This window comes from Ipomoea triloba, chromosome 5 (assembly GCF_003576645.1).
Source record: "Ipomoea triloba cultivar NCNSP0323 chromosome 5, ASM357664v1".
NCBI classification, from domain to species: domain Eukaryota; kingdom Viridiplantae; phylum Streptophyta; class Magnoliopsida; order Solanales; family Convolvulaceae; genus Ipomoea; species Ipomoea triloba.
The window spans coordinates 2810063-2820934 of NC_044920.1; the positions used below are offsets into that span (position 1 = coordinate 2810063).

The window sequence follows — 10872 nt, forward strand, 5'->3', positions numbered from 1 at the left end:
ATATATATATATATATATATATATATATATATATATATATATATATATATATATATATATATATATATATATATATATATATCAATGCTCAATATTAGTACTTGATATTAAAATCTTAGACTTATTTAGATTTTAGATATTTATATTATTATTATTATTATTATTATAACAATGTAAACTATTTTTATAAATTAGATATTTATATTTTAGGAAATAACTTATATATATAGTATTCCAGCATATAATGTCTATATATTATTACCATTGAAGAAGATAAGAAAATATATGGTGGATGTATGTGTATGACAGCAATAGTTGGAAAAGATAACAGGTCTTATAACGGTATGGATATTTTTGACCAAAATATTGTATAGTACAACCCTTATAGCATAGTGTATTAAAAAAGGTGTTAATTACTGAAATTGTTCCTTGACTATAGCAAAATGACCAATTTGGTTCTTGACTATTTTATTTTTGCCTAATTAAGTCCTTAACTTTAAAAATCTTAATTAATTTGGTCATCTATTTGTTTAGTCATCAGACATTAGCTTACTCGGTATCAAATTGATAATTTTACTATAGTCAAGGGGTCATTTCGATAATCACATGCAGCATTTCCTCTCTTATTAAATCAAAGAATTAATTACCGAAATGAGTAGGAATGAGAACAAATCGCAGTCGTCCACCTATCCAGTGCAAGTAATTGGTGAGAAGGCGAGTGTTTTTTTTAATTGTTTAATTGTAAATAATTATTTAATTTAAATTTGTTAAAATAAAATAAAAATATTTTAAAATTTGATAACTGCCACGTCAGCATGTTACTAGGTCAACATGTCATTTTAGGTTGAATTGCATTATTTTGCATGATTCGGGGACCTAATTGTAGTTTTTTGAGTTTAATGGCCCAATTGTAATTTGCTGTGTAGTTTTTTTAAAAAGCACAAAGAGTCAATATCGCCTCCTCTAAGGCTCGAATCCACAACCTCCTATATGAGAGTGCAACTTGGTGTCACTAGACCACAAGATTTTGGCAATTTGCTGTGTAGTTAGATGACATATTTGACCCTTATTCCAAGTTTTAATTCAATTAAATTGATGTAACAATTATCAAATAGGTAGAATAAGCTCGTTACATAAAATTTGCATGTAGGCTGGAGTTTTAATTCAATTAGACTTAATTAACCCTTATGATAAAACTTAATAAACCATACTCGTTTTTTAATCTAGGTGGGTAAATTAAGAAATTTGATTAAAAGTTTACATCATTAAAAGTATTTATGATAGATAACTTATTTTAAAAAACCATAGAGTAAATAACTTTGTTTTTTATATCCTCAATGATAAAATTGTCAAATTAAATTACGTTCTAATACATAATTACGTACCTATGTGTTAAATTATGATCCTAGCACAATATTTTATCCTAGAGTTTATTACCGAAATAGTCCCTCGACTATTGCGAAATTACCAAATTGGTCCTTGACATTTTTCGTACCCAACTAAGTCCCTCGACTTTAAAAATTTTAACCAATTTGGTCCTCCGTTTATTTTTTCCGTTAAACATCAGTTAAAATCGGGACTAAATTGGTAATTTTACTATAATCAAGGGACCAAATTGGTAATTTTACTATAGTCAAGGGACCATTTAAGTGAAAAGTTAATTACCAATTTGGTCCCTTGACTATAGCAAAATTACAAATTTGGTCCCGATTTAACGGATGTTTAACAACAAAATAAACGGAGGACCAAATTTGTTAAAATTTTCAAAGTCAAGAGACTTAACTGGATACAAAAAATTGTCGGGGACCAAATTGGTAATTTCGCAATAGTTGAGGGACCATTTCGGTAATAAACTCTATATTAATTATATATAAATATAACAAAATTGCATGCACGTTAAATTTCATTATATTACGTATAATTAATCATGCACAATTTATATGTCCAAAACTTTATGTGATTTGGACAACCAATTTCATATGATTTTACCTAATCAAAGATGTTATACTACTCCTCAATTAATCAAAATTAACTATTTTTCAAAAAAAAATCAAAATTAACTATTAAATCGCTAGATAATTACTTAAGTATCTTAATGTTTTAGACTTCAAAAAATTAATGCTTAAAACAATCAAGTAGTAATGTGATATGTAATCGCCAAGTATACTCTCAAACAAGTTGGTTGAAACAAAGTTTCATTATAAATAAACTCTTTAGGCAAAGTAGATTCCAACGGAACTAGTGTCACATTAACCGTATAACTAATTTAATTTTCCAAGGAACATTCCCCGATTTATAATTTCTCACATTAACAACATAATTGTTGTGAGGTCTTTTCTAAACTTAAAATAATGGTTCATCTATGAAAAGATTTTAATAATCTCAGGTGAACTATCTATGCTTAAACCCAGACAGTCATACACTACTATACACATGGGAGGTCATGGAATACTATTTTGTAACATAGCCAGTAATACTAAAAAAACACAATCAATAAAGGGTTTGTCCTATCATTTTATAGGCTTGGGGCAAAATAAAAACAAGGGTCCTTATATGAAGTTAAAGGATTGTATGGATTAATTGCAAATAATTAAATTATAATTTTGAGTTTTTGTATACATATAATATTTTTATTAAAAAAAATTTTATAGATTAGTCTTGGAGTAATGGTCATTCAAACTTTGAACCCTATATTAAGTTTAATTATAAATTAATTCAACGTTAGCTAATATATATCTATTAACTGAGATAAGTATATCACATAGTTGCAATTGTCAAGTGAATTTAAAATTAATAAACAATTTTGAAGTCTTGAATTCAAATCTTTACATATACAATTTTTTTAACTTCATCAAAAAATAAAAAATCAAGCTAGGGGCCCCTCCCAACGTTGGGACCAGGGCGGGTGCCCATCTTGCTCGCCCTCAGGGCTGGCTTTGGATCAATAACATCAAAATCATATTTTAAATGCTAAAACAAATTTTGAAATTGAATATTAAAATATGATGGAGCTAGGCAATTTCAATTATATTTTTCATAAAAGAAAAGTTTCAAAAGAATGGTTGGGCGACCATAACTTACAAAAATTTAATAATGTCACATAGTTTCTCACCTATTTTTTCTTTTAGAAATTTCTTGCAAATTTTCAAAAGGATCGGAGGTTATTGCAAACATTGTTACATTTCCAACCTACTCTGAAATTAGGAAGGAATTTTGGAATGTACTAAGAAAGCTTCAAATATACTTCGCTATTAAGGCATGCGACATAAAAGAAAAAGAAGTTCATTATATTATTGCCAACCAATAAATTTATTAAAAAAATGATTTTAAGTTATTTACCACGTTTGATTGCGATTAAGGAATTTAGGACGAAAATAATTACTACAATCTCATAAGGGTGGAATAATGTTGGGATAAAGTAAAATTTTACATTTTATTATTTGGTTGGTGTGAATAGAAGTTTAGAACCAACTGAAATTTCTATTATGATTTTTTTTTTTTTGTTTTTCTTAGTACTACTGAATATCGTCCCACTAGGGCTCAAACTCATGACCTCCCAAATAGGAGAGTCACTTCGTGTCACTAAATCACAAGGTTATTGGCTTCTATTATGAATTTATGATCTTTGGTTTACAAGTAAATTAAAAATAAATAAGTAATATCAAACCAAAATGCCATCAAATAAAAAATAAAAGTAAATTGCACGAGTTAGTAGATTGATTGATTTTTAGGTGGTAGGTTGTGGGTAAGGACACAAGGTCGAGGTCATTGAGTCACACATTCTATTAAGGCGGGGTGAACTCTTGGGGTGAGGAAATTTCAACTTTGTGGGCCATTAAAAATAAAACTTATACCTACATGAACCAGTAGTTGTAAACAAATGCCCTACAAGATAAGGATCGGGATCATATATACACAAATGAGTGTTAATGACTTCTTTAATGACGCACCACTTGATCCGGACATTTTTTGAACGAAGTAGGTACTCGTAACACTTGTAGCAGTTGTAATGTATGTAATGCTATTAGTTGACTTCCAACCTCACATGTTGACCCGACCCATACTTTCCGTGCACACTCCCTCCTAGACTGACCCCATAGTTGGCTTCGTTGTCCTAAACTTTGAGCATCATGGACGTACAATCTTAGGGCTAAATCTGATACAATCTTAAAGCTAAATTCGGTATTATCCATCCAGGGGCACAATGCTTATACTAGTAGCAAAGACGCAACTTATTTCTTTATTATTTTCACCGGCTTCCGTCCAACAATCCCCCAATTCAACCACCACGAGCTACTAGACATAACTCCTTTACTGGTCCTGCCCAACAATTCTCCATCCTAGCACCAATCAAACTCGTGACATAGCTCTGATAGCACTTGTTAGGATCAAGCGCTTATCACTCACGCCAAAAGTTATAGTTAGTAGTGAAGGTCCAAAATTTGTTCGGCACAAGTTGAGTGTTGGACTTGGCTCTTAATGGGCTTTACTGTCCTCCGCCTCCACCCAACAATCCCCAGCCACGAGGTACTAGACATGACCCCTTTACCGACTCTATCTGGCCAACACTGTGAAAACCAGGCATTATTAGTTCTCCAACCTGAGAGACATCTTAATCATCATGATTTATTTCTTCACCATCTTGTTGAGCCAGGGAAATTTAGACATTGTGGACAAAAAAAAAAAAAACTTGTACGAGGGAGGAGGCTTTCTTGCGACATGAACTGGTAGTTGTAAACGGATAAACAGACTCATCTTTGATTAGAGGAGAGTCAATCTACCTTCATCTTTCCACTATTTCATCTCTTATAACCCCATTTTCAGTACCCCAACCATATCTACAAATCATCTTCATCCATTACTACCCTCCCTCCCTGCCTCCAACTCCAATTCGGAAAACCCAGAAATTAAAAACTTGGAAGCTCCTCTAATGGAGTCCGTAGTTTCCGAGCTAGAAGGCACTCTCCTGAAGAGCCCAGACCCCTTCTCCTACTTCATGCTGGTCGCCTTCGAGGCCTCCGGTCTTCTCCGTTTCGCCCTGCTGCTCATGCTCTGGCCGGCCATCAGAGCGCTGGAGTTTTTCGACAGGGGAAACCTCGGACTAAGGTTGTCGGTTTTCGTCGCGTCGGCCGGGGTGAGGATGTCGGAGATCGAGGCCGTGGCGAGGGCGGTCCTGCCCAAGTTTTACCTGGACGATGTTGACATGGAAGCTTGGAGGGTTTTCAGCTCGTACGAGAAGAGGATTGTGGTCACGAAGACGCCGAGAATCATGGTGGAGACGTTTGTTAAGGAACATTTGAGAGCCGATGATGTTTTCGGGACCGAACTTTCCGTTAACCGGTTTGGGTTCGCCACCGGTTTCTTGAAAGAGGATTTTGATTCCGTTAGTCGCCGGGTTTCTTGTTTGATTGGTGACAATAACCCTCCTGCTTTTGTACTACTTGGAAGATTTTTCTCCGGGTTTTCCACCCAGGTAATAAAGCCATTTTTAAGAGTTTTTTTTCACTTTTGGTCTCAAGATAATAAGATGATTTTTTATATTTGGTTATTACTTATTAATCTTTTTCATGTTTGGTTTTACAATTTTTTTAATTATTGTTACAATATCTTAAAGACAAAATTGTCATGCTCCATTATTACTTCTCATGGAGGCGTTTGGAAATGACAATTTTGTCCTTCAAAATAAGTGATTTTTGCTCTAATTTTTTTAAGTTTGGTTTTACGCTTTTTGAATTATTGTCACATTTTGGTCACTGATGACTTATCTTAAAGATGAAATCATCATTTTCTATTATTACTTATCCGAGAATGGATTGAAAATGATAATTTTAAGCGACTAGTATATGTGCTTGAAAATTAGGCCAAAATGACCAAATGCATGTGCCAAAGATTCAAAAGTCCTGGGACCAACTGAAAAAATCTCATATAGCCATTGATTACTATTTTTTCATATTGATTTTTGAATCCTTAGCTTGTCACATTTTTTGTCATCAATGACTTATCTTAAATGTCAAAATTGTCATTTTATATTACTACTTCTCAAGGAGGATATTGGAAATGACAAGTTTACCCTTAAAGATAAGTCACTTGTCTGAAATTTGGACTGAAATTAACCCCGAAATGACCAAATGTGACAAATATTTAAAAAATGTGAGACCAAATATGAAAATATATAGTCTCATAATTGTGGGTAAAGTGAAAAAATCTCCAATTTTCATTTAGGGGTAAAAAGAAGTTGAGTCGAGTGGAGTTCAAAGTTATATTCGACTCCAATTTTAAATAAAAAATAGTTATAATGAAAAATAGTTATAATGACTTGAGTACAAACTAGATGAGACATAAAATTAAAGTTTAGGTTGGAGTTTTGGCTAGCTAATTTTGTTACATAGATAATGTAAGTACTAAAATTTTGTTAATTAATATCTTTGTGAACAGCAACAACTGCGTCTACCACCATTCGATAGTGGCGAAAACCAAGAATGCGGGCTAATAAAGCCTTCGCCGGTGATCTTCCACGACGGCCGCCTAGCAAAGCGTCCGACGCCGTCCACGGCGCTTCTAATCCTTCTATGGATTCCGGTAGGGATCCTGCTCGCCGCCGTTCGGATGGCCGTGGGCTTAACGCTACCCATATGGACCGTTCCGTATCTCGCATCCTATTTCGGCGGCAAAGTTATTGTGAAAGGCAACCCGCCGCCGCCGGTCTCCACCACCAACTCCGCCGGAGTGCTCTTCGTCTGCACCCACCGCTCATTGCTTGACCCCGTCGTCCTCTCCTCCGTCCTCCGACGGAGAATCCCGGCGGTCACCTACTCCATCTCGCGGTTCTCCGAGATCCTTTCTCCGATCCCCACCGTCCGTTTGACGAGAAATCGCGATATAGATGCGGCGAAAATCAAACGCGAGCTCCAAAACGGAGATCTTGTCGTGTGCCCAGAAGGTACTGTTAAATGTAATTAATTAATTATGTAAAGAGTTAATTCCCTTTTTATCCTAGATTTATATGTGACATTCCACTTTTAGTCCTTTTTTTCTAAACATCCACTTTTGATCCTAGTATTATTGTGGCATAACTATTTTCGATCCTCCATCAACAAAACAGTTTAAATTTCGTCTAAAACAAGAGCATTTCAGTATTCAATTTTGATTTTGTTTAAAAAAATAAACATAAAAAATATAGCGGGTCAACATATTTTGTATAAAAAGGATCAAAATGTCATTGTATTTAACGGCATTTCAATGATTTTCTTGACGAAGGACCAAAAATGGTCATGCCACAATAATACTAGGACCAAAAGTGGATGTTTTTTAAAAAATGACTAAAAGTGGAATGCCACCTATAAATCTAGGATCAAAAATGGAATTAACTTTTATGTAAATGTATACTAACATAAACTTAGAATGATCGGTCTATCTCTCTTCTCTAATCATAGCTGATATCTCCATAGATGTTGTCTTTGGAATAGTAAATTTGTCTAGAAAGGTTAATCCTTTTGTCTAACACTTTTTTTTTTAGTCACTAGGAATCCCGCGATCAATACTCAAGAGGGTACATAGGATAAATATTGTGTGTTTTGTTTAACACTTTTTTCTTTTGAAAGACTCACAACCAGTACTTGAGGGTGTCATGGGCAAATCTTGTCTGTTTTGTCTAAAACTTCTTTTTTGAGTGATGAGGAAATCCCGCCACTACCCAAAGAGTGTACATAGCGTAAACATCGTTCATTTTGTCAAACACTTCTCTTTTTTGAGTGACGAGAGAAATCCACAGTTATTACTCAAGAGTGTGTATAGAGAAAACCCGTCCATTTTGTCTAACACTTCTCTTTTTTGAGTGATAAGGGAAAGTCGCACTCACTATCTAAGAGTGTGTACATGGTAAATCCCGCCCATTTTATGATTCTTTATCTAACACTTATCTTTTTTGAGTGACGAGGGAAGCTCACAGCCGCTTCCCGTGAGTGAGTGTGCACAAGGAGATAAACCAGATTATCCATAGTTAACTAGTTCAAACTAAGGAGGCCAATAAACCACTGGTTGTGAGACGAACTTGTAATAACCTTTTTTACCAAGTCATCAATCTGACCAATTTGATTGGAATTATCCTACCAATCCTGTTTTTAATACTTAGATGGTGTAGAGTATTTATACATAGATAATCAGTTAAAGCCAAATCTCTCTAAATCATTTATTAATTGAGTTATATATTTGCATCACACAAATACTTCAATAATATTATACTATATGAAAATATTGTTACAGGTACAACATGCAGAGAACCGTTTCTCCTCCGGTTCAGCGCCCTCTTCGCAGAACTAACCGACCGGATCGTCCCGGTGGCCATGAACTACAGAGTCGGGTTTTTCCATGCCACAACCGCTAGAGGTTGGAAAGCCATGGACCCGGTTTTCTTCTTCATGAACCCTAGACCCATTTACGAGGTTACATTCTTGAACCAGTTGCCGGCCGAGGCAACCTGCGCGTCGGGAAAAACTCCCCAAGAAGTCGCCAATTATGTGCAGAGGATATTGGCGGCAACGTTAGGGTTCGAGTGCACAAACTTTACGAGGAAGGACAAGTACCGGGTTCTCGCCGGAAACGATGGAACGGTGACTCACAGTTCCGGCGCCGATGATATGGGGGAACTCGTAACGATGTTGAAGAAGGTGGTGGGCATTTTCAAAGCTTATATATATAATGCAAGAAAACAGATTATGAAAGAATAATAAAGTATTAATTCTTGGTCGTCTGGTAATTTTTAATTTTATTCTTCTTTTTTATTTAAATTTGGCAAAAACTTGTGTGAAACCGTCTCACCGTGAGACGGATCGGGTCAAGATGCAAATGTAACACTTATATGTCAAATGTCATATACTTATATGCTCAAATGTAATACTAATCAGAAAATAAAATTTTTGTTACTTATTAGGGCAAATGTAATACTTTTAAGGGAAAATACAATACTTTTACATTTCGATTTAAAAGTATTACATTTTTCCTCAAAAGTATTATATTTGCCCTTATAAGTGAGAGGTAGTTGTTAACATTATTTATTATGAAAAATGTATTACTTTTTCTCTTATAAGTAACAAAAAATTGTATTTTTGATTAGTGTTATATTTGAGCATATAAGTGTGAGATTTGCACATATAAGTATGACATTTGCATGGTGCTTTAATCCGACCCGACCCGTCTCACGAATAAGGATCCGTGAGACGGTCTCACACAAGTGTAACCCTTTAAATTTACGTAAAACTTCCATGATTTTTGTTTTCTTTTATTTTTAACACTGGAAGTGTTGAATAATGTATTTGAAGACGACTAATTTCTTTGTGAATATATATAATCCACTTTCAATTTTCAATATATGTTAGACAAAGTCTTCAATACTTCCACTCTAAGTCTCTCCACATTTATTTTCCATTTCAAATGAGTCTACTCTGAGTCTCAATTTCACATTCACCTATTATCTTTTTTTTCCAGCGTACAATATATATATATATATATATATATATCGATTTCTTCATCACACTTAGGAGAATCCAAATCTACTTTAACGAGACTCAAATTGAGAATGGACCTCATTAATATTTATAACACAAAATAGCCACATAAAATGCTATTTTTTAAGAACAATTTGTTGCAAAGTTATAATCTTTTATTTCACCCAATATACAATTGTGGGTCAAAATGGTGCAGGCTACTAGTTAACTAGTATCTCCTTTTCAATCTCGTGTTCTCACTATTCTCACATGCTTTACGTTGTGACCATTGCTATCTTTAATTTATCCCTACAATATTCTATTGATGACTTTTAAAAGTTAGTCATACTTTCACATCACCAAATTTATAATTCATTTACTATTTTCTCTATATCTATGTAATAATACTCTCTCACTTTCAAAATTGGTCATACTTTCACACTACATTAAAAATTTATTACTCTCTCAGTCCCGATTTGTTTGTCCACTTTACTTTTAACACGCAGTTTTATGAAACAATAGAAAAGGACATCACTTTCCAATTTTAACCTTCTTGCTAAAACACCACTGCACACCCACTTCCGTCCTAGCATGTTTCTTCTTGTCTATGAATCTGTGATTCTGTAAAAAACCAAATCTCAAAATGCAAAGTCCGCAAGCAAGAAATGGGAAGTTTCTTTCTTTCCATTTTTTTGGAAACAAAATGGAAAGTTTCTGAAAAGAGAGTTGAAAAAATGAAAATAATGGTGATACACTACTTCACAGAACTAGATAAGTAGGAATCCGCCATGGAAATGGACATAGATCTAGATCAATGATATGGAAGCTGTATAGATCTTTAGCAAAATTCCCTCTGTGGCGCAACTGAGCACCGTCGCCTCACCGATGAAAAAAAAATTCTTTTTTCTTGCCACTAAAAGAATCTTGCTATTGACTACGGAGTATATATTGTGTCTATGAATATTTACTAATCTTGTTGAAGGAGATGAGAGCAAAGAGATTTGAGTTTGAAAAACAAAAAAGAAAAGTAAGAGGAAGTTTGAAATGGGTTTACAGAATACACGATGAAAGAGATGCAGAGTAGTTGTTTGAAAAAGTAAAATGTGGAAAAGAAGAAAGGTACACATTTTTCAATAAAGTAAAAAAGCATTCTAATTGTTTATATAGCCACAAGGGTAATTTGGGAAAAACATAGAGTTAGTAGTGTTTATTTTAAGAAAGTGGACAGAATTTTGGGACGGATTAAAAAGGAAAGTAAGACAGGTAAAATGAGACGGAGGGAGTATCTTTTATCAATAAATCTTATTTTATCTACATTATTTCAAATATATTTAATTATTTATTTTGTCATCTCCACCAAACCGATTCCATATTTCTTCAATTAAGTTCT

General features: G+C 33.9%; 1 protein-coding gene across 1 annotated transcript; it reads left to right on the top strand.

The window, feature by feature from the left end:
* The first annotated feature begins 4695 nt into the window (after positions 1–4695).
* Positions 4696–8817, top strand: LOC116019439 (glycerol-3-phosphate acyltransferase 5-like). The gene is made up of 3 exons (XM_031259621.1): positions 4696–5473; positions 6436–6940; positions 8263–8817. Exons 1-3 carry the CDS (start codon positions 4931–4933, stop codon positions 8724–8726), a joined length of 1512 nt encoding a protein of 503 aa, XP_031115481.1. The 5' UTR covers positions 4696–4930; the 3' UTR covers positions 8727–8817.
* Positions 8818–10872: the final 2055 nt, after the last annotated feature.